Below are 22,838 nucleotides of genomic sequence, written 5' to 3'. Positions count from 1 at the left end.
CTGAATTACAGACATTATTAACAAACTCAGATTACTCAGAGTTGAGAATAAACTCATCATGAATAAAAGTTAAGCCTACTTTTTCAGATGATATGAGTAACAAACAGAAGGGGGAAACTGGCGTTTTATTATTACATTCCTGGCAGCTTATCGAGGCAAAGAATACTACCTTTATATAGTTGGACATTGTACCTTTCATGTTCATCTTTGCAAACACTCAATAGATCCAGGACGCATTGATATTGTACATAATATAATTTTCCCACGACATTACATTATGTTGCTACATTTATGTGTGTGTTTTACATCAAGTGCAGTTGATATTCGATCTAGAACTCTGAGCTCGTCATAATTATGGTCCATAGTTCCCGCTCAATGGTCCTAGACCTTTCATTGTATAGGACTAGTTAGTATACGATTCCTTACTGCGTTCAACCTTCACAAGCTGCACCGCGTAACTGTCCTAAACCTTATAGTAGTCAGTGCATGCTTCCTATTTAATGTCATTGTTTTCAGCGTGGGATTGATATGAATAAATGTATGTTCAAAGCACCCATTCACTGTTATAAAACTTACATACAAAACTTTTCAGTCACAGCACAAGCAGTCACTGGCAGGAGACACAAGAAACCCCTCCGCTTGAACTCAGAATTAAAACACACTGAATTCACAGAATTTCGATTTCATTCATCTTTATTTAGATATACGAATTCCTAAATTTCGAAGATTGCGAACCACACCACTACGAAGTGGAAAGGAAAGATTCATCCCTTCCACCTCCTTGCTCACAATATATTAGTAAATATTCTTTCTGTATCTGTTTGAATACAGATAACTTGAATTTGGCCATGACTGGCCAACTCGCGAGTTGAATGACTTCATCATTCAATACAAAGCATAGCAGTCTTAATGTCAGAAGCGAAAACACTCTTTTTGCTTCAAGTTTTCCTTTTAACGCAGTGTTATACGTCATTCATAGTCAAATCCTGAGAATCAAAATTCAAGTTACAATACAAAAGCTTTACATGATCGGAAAAAAGGAAGGGAAGGTCTTCAGGCTATTAAGTTCATCTGTTATTAAAACAGCATTGTGGCCTTGAACCTTTCATAGCTAGACATTAAGTGTGGTACATTATTGCTTATCATCTATACTAAATGATATGCTATATTCAATTTTTTGTTTATTTTTTTCCTAGTACGTATAATACAAGTCATTCGCATCAAAATTTAAAATTCTTCCAACTCGACTAACCTGTGAGTTAGTTAAAGTTTCTAAAAAGTTTTAATCCAACAAACTCTCACTTCATTATATAAACAAATCAAATTGTATTCGTTTCAAAACAGTAAGCATGAAGGAATTTGTCATACAATTCATTCATGAACATTCTCTTACGTGATTACTGAAAAAATACTGTACACAATTTCTTAGACTTACCATTAAATTGCGATCTCAACTAAAACGAACATGTTATTTTAAATATACAGCGATCCGTATCCAGGAACACCGGAAGATGTTACAAATCAAATGGTCTTCCTTCATTATATGGTTTTTATCTCACATTTCATTTTGCAATATTGCTTGGGCAAATTGCGGCATAACAAGAATAAACTCCTCAACATTGTTTAAAAAAAAAAGTCAACTACCTGTTTCACACGGAACCTTTACTGAATCATCTTCGTATATGAAGTATATACAAGATATCCATATTTTACAAGTTGGAAGGTTTCATATAAATATGTTCAGATGTAAGTCAAATCAACTAATCATCAACTAATCCTATACCTATATCCTATCTAAACTCAAAGATCAATCAGGCATCACGGACCTGACGGTTTGAACGTCTTGCAAGTGTATCAGTAAAGTGCATATGAAAAAGAAGAAGATATATATATGTATGTATATATATATATAATATACATATATGATATATATATATATATATAATATACATATATATATATAATATACATATATATAATATATATATATATAATATATATATATATAATATACATATATATATATAATATATATATACTTACCTGATTACAGCAAATAATCTTTGACAAAGGTGATACATAATAATTGTGTCAGTTCTACATTGGTGTCATTATGGAATGACTCAGTAGAAGAAACTCCATGTGGCGTTATCTCATAGAACTACTCATCGAATTTCGTACTTGAATTTTTGTAATTGAAGAACCGAATTCCCCTAACATTTTTATACAATCAGGGACAATGTATATATACTTACAATGATGATTAGAATTTCGCACAAGAGCGTCTTGCATCACTAAGCTTACGATCAGCTGTCAACCACTTTGAAAAGTCGGCACTGTCCCCTCAGTGTCTCACGACACCTTATATACATATTATTTCCTACAAGACTTGCCTCTCCAGTTACTCACAGTCAAAATCATCAGCATTAAGTAATTCACCATTGTCCTACTTACACCTTCTTCTATCACATGACCATTTACTCGACACAACGTCATAAACAAGCATTTATTTTGATAATTTTTTTTTTTTAATGATCCAAGGAAAACAGCAACGTCATGCTAGATTTACTCTCTCTTTTTTTTTTAAATACACTTCCCCTTTACGCTGGAGAACTGTCATGATTCATGGGGATATAGAGCATTTATGTCAGCAGCTCCCCGCCTATGGAACAGACTCCCGGACTCAGTGAAGGATTGTGACTCTGTCAGTGACTTCAAGAGAAAACTAAAATTGCACATTTGGTCTACTTTTCTTTGAGGAGGAACATGTTTACAGCTGTAGGAACTCAGATATGTAAAATACCGTCAGATGGTGTGTTTGCTTATAAACATTAATTGTGTGCGCCATGAGCGCCTTTGAGTGGATATGTTGCGCGTGATAAATGTATGTATTATAATTATTGTTATTATTATTATTGTTATTATCATTATCATTATTATTACTATCATTATCATTATTAGGCTATAACAATAATAGTAATAATAAAAAAAATGCCCCAAGCAACATACACAGCACAGTATATTGTATCATTTCAGTAGAAAGTATACATTGCAGAGGCACCGTTGAAGGAGAATCAATTACCACACCACGAGTAGGCCTATATGCTGGGTAAAACATACTATCCATGCTTGTCTCCTGCTCATCTTAGAAAGCTATTTCGCTATTAACGCAGTACATGATCCTTTCTTTTTACTTTGAAAAAATAACATTAATGACCCACCTTATACGGGGGTTTCTAGGCTCATTTAATACAAATACGAAAGCTTGAACTGAGACAAAGAATACTACGAATGTCGACGCAACCAACAAATCAAATTATTGTATAACGTCTCATCTTTTCGTGTATAAATGTGATGCCAAATATTATGTTATGACAGTATGTATAACAGTCAATGAGTTGGAAAGTGAATGATAATAGATATGTTTTGCTGCTTAATTCGCGATATGCCGAAACTCTTCAACGTTATCATTTTTTAATGATATTGTCAATTATAACTCGATCAGTTCATGTAGGTGGTAATTACCCAATGAATGTTATGCTGGGATGAAAATGCATGTTGAGAGACGATAAGAAATCAATGAGTATTTATCTCATCCCGATGTAAAGTATTATTTCTCCTTGGTAGAGGCAACCTTGTGTGTCTACTTCCTCCTGCTGACTTTGAGGAGGATCTTGCCGGTCGCTGGTTTGGTGATGACCTCTCCAGCTGGTTTGGTCTCTTCGATGGTCTGAGTCGACTGGAAAGAGAACCTTCTGAGAAGGTTGGCGAGAGTAACTCTAGCTTCCAACAAAGCGAACTTCTGACCTGTTCAATGGTCAAACCAAAATGAATTTGTTATCGTATACCCTTTCATCCTTGTCTCTTCCTGCATGGCCTCTTATGCATTCATGAGTTAAACATTTCTTTCTTTTCTTATTCATTCTTTCATTCAATCAGTCAGTTAGTTAGTCAGTCATTATAAGTCGATTGTTCTCATTCGTTTACCTACAAACATAAAATTTATATTTTATATACCAATTGATGTATATTTGGGCTGTATACTAACCGGAATCTAACAGTGCGACAAGAACAATCCCTTACTTCATCAAATCTCATTTCCAATGTGGAAGAGTAAAATAGTAGTGGTAAAACACTTTTTTGTGTTCTGATCCAATTACGTTCTGACCAGAATTTATGTCTCGGAGGTTCCATTATATTTCTTGAATGTTTTATTTTCAGTAATTACTTGCAGAATGTATTACACAGGCTGAAGAGAGGAAGTTCTATTCATATTATGTATTTGAACTGAAGAATTTGATGAATATGGAAAACCAAGAACACGAGCAAAGTTTAAATAGACTGGTCAATTCGTTAAAAACATCGATGGACGATAAGACAACAAGAGTTTGTGACGTCACAGCGGACAATGATATAAAGAAAATTCCACAAAGTATATACTATCATTAATCAACAGTATACATTCCCCAAACTTATTACTGACACATACATTCGTTTTGTAATATTATTCTCCCTAATTTCTGAAAAAGGTAAGTAAAATGTTCTGTCATTATGCTAGATACATGCATGTTATTATTGTGTTGAATTTTCTATATGTTTTCTTCTTAACGTCGCTCTGCTGTTGAGGTCTTTGCACTCAGAGATGGCGGCACCGAAATAAAAAAAAAAAAAACAGTCATAAAAATTTTGAACGAATTGTTCGATTTTCCTCAAAGTTCAATGATGTGTTCTAACAATATAGCTGCACCAACTCAAATCACACATCCAAATCCACCCCTAAAGATAGATGGAGAGAGATGGATAGATAGGGGGGGGGGGGGCGGGGAGAGGGAGAGGAATGGACACATTTTTGGATCCTGAGGATGATACTGATATCTAAAGTAGACCCACCGATGCAATTTCTTCCTCCCGCCGAGAACGGAATATAGGCGTAAGGGTGTCGCTTGGCACTGTTTTCCGGAAGAAAACGGTCTGGGTCAAATTTCTCCGGGTCCGGGAACTGTTCCGGGTCATAGTGAAGGCTGTAGATTGCTAACTCGATGTCCGTTTCCTTCGGGACAAGCTTTCCATCTGAATGAAGAAAAAAAAATCATATAAATGACGTATGTTTTTAACTGTCTAGTGAATTACATGATAACAATAATTCTGATGATAATGATAACAACATAAGATGAGACTTTACCAACAATCTTAACAATGTATAGCGATATTGGTAATGCCCCTTAAAATTTTGTCTGAGAGCTTAAGGAGGGTAAGAAGAGTCCTCACATAGTCTAAAGAAAAAGAAAAGAAGGTTTGTATTCTGATTATCAAAGATGGTTACTATGTCGTCGGTGTTACCACGAACCGACGCTATTTCGTTTTTGAGCGAAAATGCAATTCTGAGAAAATCGCGTTTAAAGATCTCACAAGTTTTAGACAACGTTTTCAATGACTTTTCCTGTCTTGTGTGTGAAAATTTTGACAGGGTGATGAGAGTGGAAGTTGTTCTTCCTATCCATAGTGTAATTTTAGTGTGAATTCAAAAGAATTACGATATTTCTGTCTTCAAACTCACTGCGTCGGTTCGTAAATCCATCGTTTCTTGCGCGCACCATAGGTTATGTACTTAAGCGCGGGTCTCACGAACCGACGTAAGTTGTATTACGCCGGTTCGTGAGACCCGCGCTGTAGGTCCTGCACAATAGGTAACGTGCAATACGCGTGTATTTACGAACCGTCGCTATTTCATTTTCGTATGTGTTTACATACAAATACTATTAGGGCTATACCTGCTTATCAACAATAACCTTATTAATTGAAATTAACTGTCATGTAATGATTATTGTGATGATTATAATACATTAGGTGATAATTTAGATGATAATATAAGCCAGTTTCTCTTAATTGTTCTAAAAAGCGTGTTGTCCTTGTTTTCATCTTCATTTAGCATTGTTATTAGAGCTGTCGTTGATCGCTCCAAAGATTTCTTTGCCCTCCCCCCTCCTTTTTTGTGTGGATATATTATTCAACACTTTTGCATGTGGACATTTATCATTTGGTAATTAATATGTACTCGGTATACTGTGTTTCATTTTTTTTTTTTTTTACTTTTTACTGTTTTATTTTTTTACTTTTTTAACTTACTTTCTTTATTTTTCACATAATTTTTAATTCAAATTCAGTTCACTTCTTTCATAATAATTATGAATGTTTGTTCTAAGATGAAGGATACCGCTAAATATAGGGAAAAAGATGTGCCAGTCAGTAATGATTACTTGCATTTACTCATCTTTCATACTCATGCACTCTGTTATTTCTTTCTCTGAAATAATCTATTAATTTCTTTATTTCTTATTATTCCACATTATTTGTGACTTTTACTTTGTCACAATTTTTATCGGTGTCATTATTGTCATTTGGCTTGCATGCGAATTCACTCATAATTCCTCATTTTCCATCTTTCTCTTTCCTGCTCAACAGATTCTTTGATAGCACTTGATCATATAAAAACATAAAACTCATCCTGCATGCACTCTTCGAAACTGATAAACTCCTAAAAATACATAAATATCAAAATTATCAGAATTTCAAGCTTCATTTTAAATATATAACAATGGTCATGTTTTATTATGCCTTTTGCAGCAATATATTGAAGAGGTACATTATGTAATCGAAGAAACATAGGTTCTCAATAAAGTATCAAATTTGAATTATTCAGAGATGAGTAATGACAATGGGAAGGATAACAATTGTGGAAGAGCTCCATAAATCAATAAATATCTAATGGCAAATGGAGATGGAATCAATATTAAAGAATATGTGTAATTCAAGTTCATTATTACATCAGTTCTTGTGTGTTCACAAAAAGAGAAACACAGTTCGAACACGCGCACCAAATCTTACAATTTACATTTACATCTATAGAGTGCGGACGGAACATATACAAAAGAAAGAATAACATTCTCAAATTAATATATCAAGCATAATTATGTATATGAACATAAAAAGATGTTGCTGCATATGCATGAAGCTTGTGAGTGCTGCAACACACATTATGCTCAGATGGAAACTTGATGTATATCATACAAAAGAGAAGAGGTACTGCATGTACATGTAGTTACACTATTCACAGGACAGTAGAGAAAAAGCAAGAGAGAAGGAAATGGGTGTCTAAAATAGGGCGATGTAAGGAGTGCCAAGCCAATTAAGTCTCTAATAGTTATACATATATGAAAAGGAAACAAATTAATCACAACATAAATGATCGTGCTCATATTAACCAATAATTAGCATCTAAAAATGTGTGTAGAAAGCCCATAATATCAGCCTTCGCCCCGTAGGCTTGTTACATATGAGAAAAGAGAAATTTTGGCCGACCCCCCCCCCTCCGAATCCTTAATCCACCAGTACTATAAACACATGTGCTAGCAAATTCACAAGAGGGGTGGGGAAATTCGGCCAAGATTGTGTGTGGTTAAGATAATTAAAAAGAAAGGTCATCGGCAAAACTACGGGGTGGATGCAGACGAATTTTCATGTGATGACTAAAAAAAAAATGCAGCCAAAGGGGGGGGGGGGGGAAAGGACGGTGGAGAGGGGCCAAGGCTAATTTGACTCCCCTCCCCCCCAAAAAAAAAAAAAAAAACAAAGAAAAACACGCCACTGTTTTACAGCACCTTTAAAGGACTCTTAATTTTCTTTTGTAAAAAACAAACGTCTCGAGGTAAAGAATTCCATATTGTAGGCGAAATGTAGACCGATACAGTGTATGAAGTGTACATCCCAAGCTATTAAAGAAAAAAAAAAAAACAGATTATGAATATTATTTAAAGTAAGAATTTCAGTGCGTTTAATCATCTTTACTCGAGTTGCAAATGACATGTGCATATTTAATAAGAGCAGTTAACTTCGAAGCGCCCCCAAGCCCTTCTATATTTAATCATTCATGTCTAAAGGTAGTGCTAGGGCATCCCGTGGTCTAGTGGTTATGGCGCTGGTCTAGTAATCCGGAGGTTGTGGGTTCTAATCCCGCTTGGGCTGCCTGTGATTTTTTTTTTTTTTCACAGCAGCCCACAAACTGCACACTGCAGTTGCATGTGTTACTACGGATGGAGACAAATGAATAATCTATTATTTTAATATACAATGTTTGACATCCTTTTTGTAATCACTTTCTTTAATTGTACATTTAGAGACATAATGAATTATTATTAAAAGAAATCATATTTCTGTATTTTGTTGTGAGTTTGCATGGGAGCATACACGTATCATAATTTACAATTTTAGTTAAATAAAGAACATCTCATAACAGAACTGTCTAGTGATGGTTGAATGATTATGTCAATTTGTTATAAGTCCTATCAGTTATATGGAGTGCATTTCCCATGTTTATAAGAATCATACGTAACACATTCAAAGTGGGTTGAAGACAACAAAATAATAAATAGAAGAATAAAGGAGAATAGAATGAATTACAGTTTGAGGTGAGTTTGGCATGTCATTAACTGGATTAATATTATCATCTAGCAGAGATGCATATTTGATTATTTCTTGCATTAATTTCATAAAAATACATACATGTATAACATGTCTCAATCAACATTCAGAATGTTTGCAAAATGTAGATGAACATGTATCATGAACATGGTTGAAGATGAAGCTGGAACTTTTTGTTAATGGGTCTAAGCTACCATTTGTGACTCTCATAAATCTGTTTTCTGTGAAAATTCGTACAGCGAGCGAAAAGTTTCTGATATACACATTTTGACAGTGTGACACATTTGGTTATGCCCCCGACAATTTAGATTGACTCTCGCAATTATCACCGTTTACGAAAAATAAATCAGTGAAGGGCATGTTCATCCTCAGTCGATAACTATTACAACTATGCAATGATTATTCAACCATCTAACTTCATCTGATTACAGCATCATCTGAATATTGCCAATGTGCACTTAGAAATTTATCAAGATGTATCACAAGGTTATGATTACCACACAAAACCTTCAAGATTTATTATCATGAAATACATACCAATGAACACTTAAAGAAAATCTAACATTCCATATCCACATGAAGCTTGCCTTGATATAAATGTCTCTCAGTAGTGTTATTAAAGTGTAGCAAAATTGTAATTACGACATCACAGAATGGAATGCATGTTTTCACCTTCAATCTTAGAATCTTCTTTCATGTTTCCACTTTACAATCACATTTTAATGTAGATATACCGTCCTTATGTTGTCGCCCTTCATCCCAAGTTCTCCCTTCTATCCTATCTGTAGATTGTTTCTTTCCTAAGCCATTGTATTCACATTCCTTGATGATAAGCACGATGCTGTACTTTTTTTCTTCTCTGAAACAGTCCAGCTCTTCGCTACTGCATGGCATCAGTCATGTGAAAGAAAAGAAAGAAATTAAGAACTTTCGATTAAAATCAAACATCATGATACAAGATACAACTTTCATTTTGAGAAAAAGAAATCAGCCAACTAAGCTGTAGTTGAAATCATTTTGCTCTATTTATATTAAACATAAAACAAAATGGTATACAGGATCAAAGAATGTCAAAAAATACTGCTGTTCGTCTTTGATGCATATTCAAATTGTCTCGCCTTTTACATATTTTAATGATGCAAGATCTTATGTCTAGCACTTAGTAAGTCTCATGTAGAAATTAAATTATCATTCACATGAATAAATCTACATGTCCTTGTAAATAAGGCATTGCTTTGAAAAAGCTGAATATTACTAACTGCATTTGGGAAACAGTCTACGACAATCAAACTTCTTTATTATCAGAGACTTTAACATCTTGATTAGACCTAGACTCTAATTACCATTGTATTCACATCCGTTGATGATGTACACGATCCTGTACTTTTTCTTTTCTTTTCTGAGACAGTCCAGTTCTTCGCTACTACATGGCACCAGTCATCTGAAAGAAAAGAAAGAAATTAAGAACTTTTGATTAAAATCAAACATCATGGTACAAGATACAACTTTAATTTTGAGAAGAAAAAAAATCTGCCAACAAAACTGAAGTTGAAATTATTTTGCTCTATTTATATTAAACATAAAACAAAATGGTAGGCCTATGCAGGATCAAAGAATGTCAAAGTATACTGCTGTTCGTCTTTGATCCATATTCAAATTGTCTCGTCATTTACACATTTTAATGATGCAAGATCTTATGTCTAGCACTTAGTAAGTCTCATGTAGAAATTGAATTATCATTCACATGAATATAAATCTAAATGTACTTGTAAACAAGGCATTGCATTGAAGTAGCTGAATATTACTACCTGCATTTGGGAAACAGTCTACGACAATCAAACCTGTTTCTTATCAGAGACTGTATCATCTTAATTAGACCTAGTGGCATTGTCATGTGCATCATATTTCTTTGATACTGCACATATTTTCATGAAGTCTGTGCAAGAATGCAAATGAAACACGTCTGCTGTTTGGTATTTATCAAAAAAAAAAAAATCACTAACCCGGAAGTCCTTGGCCTTAGGAATAACACGTGGCGAGTTAGCAGGAATTGACATTAAAATAGAATAAGAATAGATCTACTAAATAGGCCTTTGCCTCATGAATGTCTGGTCTAATTATAGACTAAGTGAAGTCTAGAGCTTTCACTTTTAAGTTACACAGATTTCATATTACTTAGATCTAGACTACATCTAAATCTAGACATCTAATACTATTAGATCTTGGCAACTTTTGTCTTTGTGACACGAAATTAACACGTCACGGATGATATTTCGGCGATATCCAACAGGATGACAGTACCACTATTACTAAATCAGTAAGTTGACATAGATAACTAACATCAACTTGTTAAAGTACGTTAGAGATGGCACCATATACAATAACCGGTGACACTGACACTGACAGATCTAGCGACTACGTTTAGACTAACGTTAAAGAGTGAGACTCGCCATCTCAGTAAGTCGGCCAAAGACAAAGTCAATACAGGGCTAAGTCAGTGTTACTGTTATGTTAGGCCTAACCGTTAACGGTTACTCGGTAAGGTTAGGTTTACCAGGACTCAAGAGTCCTGGTTAAATCAGTCGAGGGACATTTCTTAGGAAGTCCTTCGATTCCAAGAATAAAAAGAGTGAAAGAACAAAGGGAAAAAAGGAAAGAAGAAAGGACAAAAGATTATGTTTGGCTGCTGTGGAAATCGACAGCGCCACTGTATCACTATCAATCAAGCGTAAATACATAAACGCCATTTGGTTGGGCCACATTCACAAGTTTTAGGGGAAAAAAGCCCCACCGCTGTGCTTAGGTACTCCACTCGAACTAACGTTAGACATACACTACACACAGTACGGTACTAGGGCTGAATTCACAAGTATACTTTAACACTGCACTGTACAGGAAAGCCACCTAACCTGTAGAGTACTCGTAGTGTTTAGGTAGTATCACTAGACCACATACTGTCATAGATGACATCTACACCAACGCTGCACACTGGCACTGGTCCAACGGTCCCTGACCAGGAAAAATCACTGTTGGACACTGACCAGTAACTTTTTCAGGAATGGACCAGTAAAGATTGGGGGAAAAAATGGGTGGACTCTACCTACTATTACCACTAGTCTAGATGTAGATCTAGAGCTAGACTACCGGTATGGCTCTGAACTGTGTTAATTTGACTTGGTCTTAGACTTCAGCTGATCTTAGTTTTAGTAACTGGTATTACAAGTCTTAACTTAGACTTAATAGTTAGACTTGAAAGTAAAAGTCTAAAATGTCTAACTTTATTCTTTACTCTTCCTTTGAGTTTTACTGTTAGACTTTTTATTTATGTTTTTGTTTAGTACGCCTACTTTGTCAATCTCATGATTTCATTTTCAACTCAAAAGTCAAGGCTTTTAGTGTCTTCGAGACTTTGAAATCTTGCAATCTGCATGTTTTGCACACAGACGTTACGACTACAGTACTCAGTAGTCTCAGAAGTAACGACATTAGTTGAAAAGAAACAATAAATAATATGATTTGGGATCTAATTTGAAATTGGATGGCGTTTACAGACTAGGCTTCATAAGCATCACGCGATTGAATACATGGGACTACACACTACCGCAATTAATGGTTATGGTAGTCCAACTGAAACTGTTATTTTGAGCATGATTTTAATAGGATTATAGCTTACCATTCACTTCACTCGTGGACAGTGGGCTGGCTTAGGCCGTCATTCATCTTTCAGAAGGTTTTGTTCTCACTCTGAGATCTGGATTAGGGCCAAAACCTAATTCTAGGCCAGTAAGTTGAACAAAGCTCAAAGTAATGCAACTGCGACGGTTCGTAAAACCCGCATTGCTCTTCACCGTAGCAATTCGGGTTTCACGAACCGGCGTATCTTTCGTGCGTCGGTTCGTGAAACTCCTTTTTCTCAATTTCTCGATATTTCGAGTACCGTCGTTTTTTTCTTTCTTTGATAAAATTAAGAATAATTAATTTTGTGATCTAAAATTTTGGGATTTGGTAGAGTTTTGAAAGCACTTTCATTTGGTACCAATATCTCGATTTTGAAAATTTTGACCAAAATCGAAATAGCGTCAGTTCGTGAAAACGCCGACGATGTAAGATCCTAATCAAATTCGTGTGTCGGTTCTACACGACCGCGTAATTTCGTTAGAACGAGGGAACATGAGGGAATTCATAGCAACTGGTTGCATGTAATTGAATCAGAATCTACAATTTAAGAAATTTTTGTCATTTGCCTCCCCCCTCTAAAAAAAGAAGAAACTCGGAATTTTGTTTGATGGATTTTCAGAATTATTAAATGATAAACAGAATGTGATAAGAGCAATAATGTAACCAGCAGCCTACAATGCATAAAAACTTACCGAGCATCATGTCACAGTCGAGTTTCCTTGAAATCATGGGAACAGAGGGGAAGAGGCGGAGACTCTCCTTCATGACTAAGGACAGATACGACATGTTGCCCAAATCCTCAGAGGTAACATAGCGGTTAGTGTCCCCTGGTGTCCAAGACGGGGTATGAGAGGGTGTAGTATAGAGGAATCGTGAGGGGTGAAGGAGAAATCATAAAAGCACGTGAAGAGAAACAATTCTATCTCTTTTATGTTATATTAAGCACGTCGACAACTCAAAACTGTCTTTGATATTTTTCAGGTAGGCCTATATACATGTCATTTTTTGCTAAGTTATATTTAGATTGTGTCACTGCCCATAATAGTTCATGCAAAATGCTGACATAAAATCAAACTAAAACTGAAACTGCTACAAAACTATCAAACATATTACTCCATTATTATGTGATTCTGAGACTTTGACGATGACATAACTTCTAACTTAATAACGTCTTTAAATTCCCTTCTTAAGTATGGGTTTGTCGCTTGAGTACATGGCATTATTAATCAAATCACTTTATCTCTTTATCGAAATAAAAATAATCAGGAGAGAAAGGATGACAGTCCTTGTTCAATACTTTGAGTTTAAACACGTAACTCAAACGTAAATCCCCCATATTGCATACAACTTACGTTTAAACGCAATATGCGTTGCTGGAAAAGACCTACGTTTGATTTCCTACGCAAATATCAAACGCAACTTGTTTCCCCCTTTTCACTATTATGTATAACTACCAGCCACTTTCCTTGTATAAATCTTGTTTTGGGCCCTCACTAACAAGCTCTGGCTTCTAAAGGGTCCTGGCGATGATTTTTATAACATGTGCATATTTATAAACGCATTGCTTCTCTTTGTTCTCGTTGTGTACATAATATACTTTTTTTTTAATTGAATTGAATTGAACTCAAATTTAGCTTTGCTTTTGATTCTGTTCAAACGCAAGGCTACGTTTCATTCTTATCGTCAAGAAAAAACCAACATTTTATGAAAAAGTCATCGTCATCACCGATAGGCCTACACGGACATTTTTTTTTCCCCAGAAAAATTTTATTGAATTGTGTATGCATGTGTATTATAACTACAGTATACCCCCGTTATAACAAACAAGGGAACACGGTTACAACGAAATTCTATGAATTGTTACAGTGAATTAAAAATTTGGGCCGCAGCGTTATCCACTCTGTGCTTTTTCGTTTATTTGTTCGGTTTTTTTTCGATATAACGAAAGAAAACTGCCGGTCCCGAGGACTTCGTTACAACGGGAGTCCACTGTAGTCGGTTTGTTCAATGTAGAATTCATCTAAAGGTCAGTTTTCATCAGCTACAGAAATGAAGAGCTTGCTTCCAAAAGGCGCTAAATCCATCATTTTTTAAATGGATTTAGCGCCTTTTGGAAGCAAGCTGTTAAAGTATAGTCCCTCCGTGATAAGTTACTGCTGTCTGTTATAGTACGGAAAGCGAACAACCCCAGCCCATATCTCCGTCTCAGGAAGATAGTATTGCATACTACGTGCATGTACGCGTATCTAACATAATGTTTATGTGTTTATTGACGAATGTGTAAATGCCGTGATATGAGCAACATGCAGAGCTCTTGTGACAACCATCTGAAATTTAAATCGCACCCATGCTGTCGCAACCTATGCTACAGCATCGGTATTTGACGATCATATTTATTAACTGAAATTAAACAAATTATTTAAGATGTAAGTTACGAGCTATAGTAATGAGATCGCCAAGAGTCCTTGCCAACGAAAAAAAAAAACAAACAAAACTGACATTGAGTTATCTCTAAATAGTGAACCAGAATCAAGAAAAAAATTGCGATCAAATGCAAGTCTCTTCCAGTATAAACGGCAAGGAAGAACGATGCGGGATTTGAACATGATGAAAATAATGTTTATTCACAATTCGAATTTCTAGCGACGAGGTCCAGGAGGTAACAGACTTGTAAAACAAGTATTGGGCATCCAAAAGAGATGATAAGAGTTGAAGGCAAGAGCCAGTACTGATGGTGATTCAAACGAGTCAAATCGACCTTTAGCACACATGATACCCTACCTAGCACTTTGTCGATCTCGTCATGAAGGCGGGCCTGCACTCCGGGATGGAGTCCAATGAGAAGTAAAGCCCAGCTCATGGCCGTAGCAGTTGTATCATGGCCCTGGATTGGATGTGAGGAGAATAGCGTAAACTTGGAGTACTCCAAGGTACATGTGATAAGTTTTGTGTCACACAGAGCTGATTTATAATCCGCTAAGAATTGGAAGAAACTTTCTAGGAGAGGAAAATGTACACATTAGGCATATCTAACATCGTTGAGAAGAAACACTAATAGTTGATGGTGTTGAATCAGTTGCAAGCTTTTTGTTTTTTGAAGTGTTTCCAGCTACTAATGCGTGGTATGCGTAAATTACCACCTGCTGGGATTCATTTTCCTTTCATGATGGAATGTCGTACACTTAAATCAATCACTTACTTTTTCCTTATGTCACTTTTGTTACATTGATGTACTCATTTACTTTGTTTAAATGACTTTGTTTTACATTTGTGTATGAGAAAGAAATGCAGAAATAAAAGCAATCAATAATTATTCATCCATTTATCAATCAATCAATCAATCAATCAATCAAGCAATCACCCAATCAGCCAATAGAGTTTTGGTTCAAATCGCTTATAGCACCTGCAGGTACGTAGGCCTAACAGCGTTACTCAGTTTGATTTTTAAGTAATTTTACAAAGGAAACAGATAATCAGTACAACATGAAGTCATATGGTTTTTTGTTTAATTTATCCGATAAAGAGCCTTCAATGATAATAATAGAGCTTAAAATAAATAACAGAAATCGATATCATAGCGATCAATATAACATGTCATTTAAATTGTTTTGAACTCATAGTTTTTAAGAGAATGACGATAATTCAATTATTCTCTTCTAAGGTTTTTTTTTTTCGCCTTTCCAATTACCGCGAACATGAAGGTATCCACTTCCTCCTGGATGTCCTGCATGGTAAAGTTAGGGTCTTCCCTGTGCATCTGGATGAGAAGGTCCAGGAATGCCAGTCGTTTCTTTTTGCCTGCAACAGCGCCCTCGTCACCATTACGGATGTCATTAGGCTTTACCGCCTGATTTAGCCTCCGCTGAATCATCTGAAATATAGAGCAAACAGGCCATGGAGTTTCTAGAGCTTTGTCCTTTTTTAGATATAGAAATGATCTGCGTTTAAATGTAGCTGGGGGTAGCAACTGCTTATATTGCTCTCAGAAACGTCATGAAACGTAATAACCAATCCTGTAGCAAGATTCTTATTATGTGGAATATAATTACCAATGGTGACACACCGCAGTGTACGGACGTCGCAGAAGCCGTGAAATAACTATAGTTTCCCATGGATTTTGCAGACCAGAAGAGTAATTTTTGAGCGGCTATTCAGATGGTCTTACCGATCTGGTTGTTCCGTGGAGTATTTCCAAGTACTTTTTGTGGCGTGCTCCTGCTTTTGTCAGTCGGAAGATTGGGTCATACCACAACAACGGGGATTTGAATCTCATTAAGGTAATCTCCGACATTCTTATTTAGCAACACACAAGAGAAAAGAGAAAGAAAAGAGAAAAGAGCAGAAACACATTGATAGGGGAATTTTGTTTGTTTTTTTTAATTTTATTTAATCACGAGATAAAATGCCCTCGATCAGGAAGTGGAGATAAGAATCAATGAAATAATTTGCTTTACTGTATTTTTGTAACAGTGTAAAAGTTAGATGAGTATACTGTACTGAAAATGTGTCCCCGATAAAAGAAAAAGCAATCATAATATATGAATACGAAAGTATGAACAGGTAAACAAAACACAATGGAATTCATGGAACGTTTGAGCAAAAAAAAAAAAAAAAATGTCAGTGAATTTTTCGTAAGAACTGTTATTACTATCATTATATCGTTGGTATCGTTTTTGTCATCATTACATGAATTTACATTGTCTACATTATAGGCAGTAATTCTGCGAGAATATCAACAAATTGAGATCTTGGCGTATGTATAGGTGATTCGAGAATTGTTGGATCAATTCTGTTACCGAACATGAAATCATTGGCTGCTTCTCTTTAAACGTTATTTATCTACTTTCATGTTAGCTTATATAATACGTGTTGATTATGATACGAATCGACGGACTCACGTAATAATTTGCGGAATGCAGTCCGAAAATTAAAGTGTTCCTGCCGTTATTCAATTTCGACATGTCTAAAGATAATTATAATATATATCTATAAATCAGACGACACAAAGAGAGAACACTACATCACTCCATCGTATATGCAGTCAATTTCCTTCAACAATAATTTAATAATAAATTGATTCTTAAGTTCAGTTCAGTGTGAATATTTCAATAACAGTGATAGAATGATAATGTTCCATTTGTAATTGTAATCAAATGAGTAGTGAGAATATAATTATTCATTTCATCCCCAGAGGAGTGGAGAATGTGATTCCGTTTCTAATAAAAACTAAAGTAAATGATCATGGATCAGAGCTCAATGGATATGATAACGAGATACGTTTCATACTCGAGTAAAGTATTTTTGATTGATTTAATTCATTCAGTTAAGAACAAGCGATTACCCTTGAACGGCACGGACGTATTCGTTGTCACTGTCTCCTTGTGCATTGATGTTTTTCCCCATGGCCGTGTCTGCAATCATATGGACATTAAACATGAACAAGATGCAGACATTCTTGATAGAGACTATACGGGCTCCGAATTTTCAGGTTCCAGATTTGAGCATATCACAAAGTAGCAGCAGTGATGTTTGTATACAAACACATGTTATCTACATTGGTTATACAGTCATTCGAAGGAGCTAAACCGTCAAGAAATTATTTTCTAGTGGCAAATTCTGTTAACATTGATTGATTTTCTCCGGTTTAACGCAATATATGACATAGTATATTAAACGTAATATTGTGCAATCCATAGAGTATTGAGCTGTATTGTTAATCATTAATATATCAATCATATTTGTTACTGACAATATATGTGTAACCATGTTTTATGCCCCTTACGGGAATATGATATATATATAAACTTACCCCACATATGTGTTTGTGTGAGTGTATGCAAACAGATACATATTGATACAATTAAAGTCATGTAAATTAGGTTTGTGGAAATGTAATGAAAAAGACATACAGTATGGGCTTCATGGCTTATGTTTCCAAAACGAATGACATTCTATTTCATTTGGACAGTACACCCTTTCAGATCGTGTTACTTTGCAGTAATTCTCCACAAAGTTGCACTTTGTAAAATGAGCAGATGTGATGAAATATGAATTTATGTTGATACTCGTGATCACATGTACATTTTTTGAAATTGTTACAAATATGTCCTGTTAATGCATTGTATATAACTTTCCCTGTTTATTTAATGGAAATGAAAAATAAAGTTTAAATTGAAGTTGAAATACGATTGAATACTTTCTTCTGCTGTCAGAGCTCACCACATATAACATCGAGGGCACAGTACGTTACGAGCGGGAAGATGTTGACAGGGTTACTTTTGTCTGCAAACGCGCCAATCTTCTCGGCCAAGATGTTGCTCTGCTCGTTGTAAACATCCATGAAGTTTTGGAGAATGGAAAAGTGAAAAGCTGGCGTCAACATCTTACGGCGGTGGAACCACTTCTTTCCGGAACTGAGTGATGTCATTTTCATCAGGAAAAAAAAAAACCGACAAACAAAGCAACAAAAGCGAAACGTATAAATATCTGCGTTGCATATCTTTGATTCAATTCATACAAATCCACTTCTGAAACATAATATAAACTTCCTGTTTTGACCTAGAAAATCCTGGTGTATTTTTTCAAATATTTTTTTATATGATATGTTGTAGAACTAAACTGGAGTTGATGTCAGATCACTGAAGCCCGTTTTATATCAGACTAAGAAAAGAATACATACAAGTCAGCAACAATCATCTCAACTCAAATTTTAAGTTTAATTTCGGTGTGTTTTTTTTTTTTCATGTTCCATAAGTAAGCTTGTTGTCTGCTGTCGTACCTGAGAAGTAATCCGAGACCGAGCCATGGTTTGACGAAATCGTAGCCGAATCCCTTGTCCATGTGACGGCTGTTGTTCAAGATTGCCTTTTTGGAAATGAGAATCGTTAAAGATTACTTTAATTCATCTGCAGTATTAAACCACTGGTGCCAACTTAAAATGATTTAATTCGATGCTCGCAACAATTGCCTGAGAAGCCATTCAGCCATTCATTCCCACGCATGCATTTTAACTTTCTTATTGGCGCTTGTCCAAGACTTTTGGGGAAAAAAGATAAGACTGTAGCAAAACGAAATAGACAAACGGGATTAAAGCTCACACATTTTACATCAGAGAAATCTATTTGCATTTTACATAGTAAACATCTCTATGTGACAGGTATGGGAATACCTCATGCCGAATTATTTTCGTTTCAAGTATTGTTCCTCGCGAGAACGTATGTACACTCGCCAGGCTATGTATATATATATATATATATATATATATATATGATATATATATATATATATATATATATATGTATATTGTAGTTGCTCCGCCTATTGGCAGTACTAGAAATAGCAATAATAATGTCACAACAGAGAAATGGATTAAATGCCAATCTTGATTTTAACGAATAATCCGCCCTAGTATGGTAGTAGCACCTCACTGTTAATATCACTGTGAAAATTCATTCGCACTAGTCATCCCTGATGAAGAGGAAGGATCCTCGAAAATTCGGATTATTCATTAAAATCAAGATTGGCATTTAATGCATTTCTCTGTTGTGACATTATTATTGCTATATGTATATATATATATATATGAAGGGGTCGGTGCAATATAGTGCTAACCCACACTTTTGTCAAAATTGCGTTACATGCATTTTCATAATCCTTATCCTTCACTCTATCCTCCGTGAAAATATCATATTTGAATTCAACCGATAAGATGGTAAAAAATGCATGCATTCATGTTTTATTAATGCACAATGTATGGACTTTCCAAACATTCAACAGCGATTATCTCAAAATGACCATTGTGTGGGTTAGCACTATATTGCACCGACCCCTTCATATATATATATATATTTATATATATATATATACATATATATATATATACATACATACACATGTATAATGCTTATATCACACAGGATGAATATGATAGTAGTATTAAAAGAGAAGCGCTAAAGCTGGAAGGTCATTATACAATACTATATGTTAATTCACTGAAAATTTACTTGATATTCTTGAGAATCTTTGGAATCCTCGTGTGTTAAAACGACAAATAGACATCCGAAAATGAGTTGTGGGCACAGTGTACCGAGTCTGTTTTTCTCAAGATGTTCACAAAATACTCATATCCTCTTTTCTGAATACTATAATTTTTGGCATAATGGTCACTGATTGTGAAGTCTTTTATAATCATAGGTAATCTGTCTCTCTAACGGATAGTTTTGGTTGTGAGAGGGAAACATGAAACCTTTAAACTTACTTCCATGTGTTTTGCTGCGTATATGTTTAGAGAGGGCTTTAGGCCCAGCCAATATCTGACGATTCCACCCGTCTTCTGGCGATATTCATTCAGTACTGTGTTATTGTACACGAAGAACTCTTTGGGAAGAAAAGAAAAGTCTGCGTGATGCATATACTGACAAAAACACATGTTTTCGTTACAACGATTGTTTCATATAATGTACTTTTCAGGGTGAAATGGCACCACTTTTATAAGAGAGTGAAAACAAAATATATAAGTAGATAAAATGAATGGAGAATAATTATCATAGTACAAAACACGAGTGTACATGGTGAAGTTTGTAGATCGTCGAACTTTTCGTTGGAAACGTTATGAGTTTCCGTGCAGCCATTGCCGGATGAGAAGACTACAAAATGTCTTGACGTCAGGCATGGACACCGACGTTTAGAAATAAGACAGGAAATTCAACATATTTTCATTTTGATCATAACTGAATTGCACCTGACTTACTTCTTTCAGAAAGTAGAGAGCAAAAGGAAAAATATACCCTCAAAAAAAAAGGGAAAAATTCATTGGAATGTGAACCTTTCAGAAAAATGACATTTGTGAAATTCCCTTTAGACATTTTACTAGTATATCGTTTTCCATACATGGCGCCACAAACTGTGTAATCCTCTAATCTAGCGATGGCTGCATCAAACTTTAGCAATGCATTAAATTTTGACGGATTTTTTTGATATTAGTCAAATTTTCACTGTAGTGTTCTAACATTGCTGCGTTCACTCAATCCATATGTACTTAGTTTTCATTTTACTTTAAAGAAAACATTGGGCTATAGTGACATAGTTGCACTGATGATCACGACAATATCTATCTGAAATGTGCTGACAGGAGTGAAACAATAACTTTGCAAAATATGATAAGGCGTTTCAGGATTGGTTTTTCCTGGGTTTTTTTTTTCTCCACAAGGTCTCAAGCATTTTAATATTGCAATCAATAAAGATATGTTTTAGTTTATTTTTTTTTTCAATAACAATTTTTTTTTTCAATAACACAGGTAAAATTCTAGACCACCCTTGCGATATATCTGAAGGGCGAGTTTAAATACACGAATTTTAATCTGATCCTGTCTAGTCATACAAACCTCTTGAATCTGTGCTGAATTGGTGAGTGTTGCCGACTATTGGAAGTGCTGGAGGTCCATGAAATTTGCTGATCAGTAAGTAGATACGAATGAACCTGGCCATATAGTAGACTATAATTGACGTCACAACGAAGATAGCAGCCAAAATCCCTATGCCTAGTCCAGCTGCCATGGTTGCCAGTTTCGAAATTCCTGCCTGTCTCTCAATAGGTTTGCTCTGAAATTAAGAGACAAAAATACAGAAAATTGCAGAATTTGGTATATACGATGAGACAGCTGTCATGAAAGTCTATAGTAACGTTTTGTTAAGAGAGCTATGCTATGATGATAATAATTCACGTTTTTGTGGTAATAATGATAAATCGTTTGCATGGTTTGTGTGGGGTTTTTTTTTTCGGACAACGTTATCTTTTACACTATCAATCTTTTTTTCTTTTTTTTTTAATGTGCCTAATTCCCGAGTGCTCGCAAGAAACTGAATTTTTGAACATGCTGGTATAAATCTATATTTGTTGAATGGCCTATATTTCCCATGAAAACGGAAATAAGTTGAAGCAGGATATGAATGTTTTATGATAGGAAACACATGTTTTTGTTTATGTAAGAGGAAGAACTACAACGTTTTGTTTCGGGCTTCGAATGTGATGTTGTAATGCGACCATTCGTGGTTGCCATCGATTTGTGCTTGACATCGTCTGTGTAATGACCAATGTCATTTATTTTTAGTAAGAAGCTTTACGTACAAGGGAATGTTGTGACTGTTGTCCATCGACGTGTTTTAATGACTGTGATTAAAACGACTTCCATTAGCGCCGTCAAGACACTGAATGTCGATATTGATACAAACGTCATGGGAATGATACTGTGAACTGTGCCATTACCCTGATATCAATGTTGTGCAAACTTCGTGAAGAATCAGTATTTACTTTGACCTTTATTGGCATATGTCCAGAGATGGAAGCCTGAAATCTAAACAAAATATTCGAAACTACGATGCAAGACTTCCAATCTGAATCGAACTTCTGTGGTGTCCCAGACATGAGATAGATATCAAATATTTACTTATTTGATGTTCAAACATGTTCTGGATATTCAAAAGCAATGTCAGAGAAATTTGACATTGAAATTGATAAAGTGACGTGATACGCCGCCATATTTATCATCCCTATCATTTTTGGAGAGGTGTTATTGTAAGAGGCAGTGGGGTGCAAAGGTTGTACTGCTGTCGCATTTCATGTATGTCAACCTGTCCTTTAAGACATATTTATTTCTATATACCTCACTTGATGAATCCGCAAT

General features: G+C 35.2%; 1 protein-coding gene across 1 annotated transcript; it reads right to left on the bottom strand.

The window, feature by feature from the left end:
- Window positions 1-3,643: 3,643 nt before the first annotated feature.
- Window positions 3,644-21,711, bottom strand: LOC140229060 (cytochrome P450 4V2-like). The gene is made up of 11 exons (XM_072309320.1): window positions 21,540-21,711; window positions 20,414-20,532; window positions 18,935-19,020; window positions 18,376-18,569; window positions 17,498-17,567; window positions 16,322-16,448; window positions 15,845-16,027; window positions 14,938-15,040; window positions 12,849-12,983; window positions 4,891-5,070; window positions 3,644-3,807 (listed from the first exon to the last, which is right to left on the bottom strand). Exons 1-11 carry the CDS (start codon window positions 21,709-21,711, stop codon window positions 3,644-3,646), a joined length of 1,533 nt encoding a protein of 510 aa, XP_072165421.1.
- Window positions 21,712-22,838: the final 1,127 nt, after the last annotated feature.

Source organism: Diadema setosum, chromosome 5 (genome assembly GCF_964275005.1).
Source record: "Diadema setosum chromosome 5, eeDiaSeto1, whole genome shotgun sequence".
Classification (NCBI taxonomy): Eukaryota; Metazoa; Echinodermata; class Echinoidea; order Diadematoida; family Diadematidae; genus Diadema; species Diadema setosum.
This window is presented reverse-complemented; position numbering and strand designations above follow the sequence as displayed.

What these genes read in the sequence shown, in the direction of transcription:
- LOC140229060 (XM_072309320.1), bottom strand. Translation starts at nt 21,711, where the DNA reads ATGGCAGCTGGACTAGGCATAGGGATTTTGGCTGCTATCTTCGTTGTG. An exon ending in ATTCAGCACAGATTCAAGAG is followed by an intron (nt 20,533 to 21,539) that starts GTTTGTATGACT and finishes TTCTTCCCAAAG; the next exon opens with AGTTCTTCGTGTACAATAAC. An exon ending in CGACTGTGACATGATGCTCG is followed by an intron (nt 5,071 to 12,848) that starts GTAAGTTTTTAT and finishes TTCTTCATTCAG; the next exon opens with ATGGAAAGCTTGTCCCGAAG.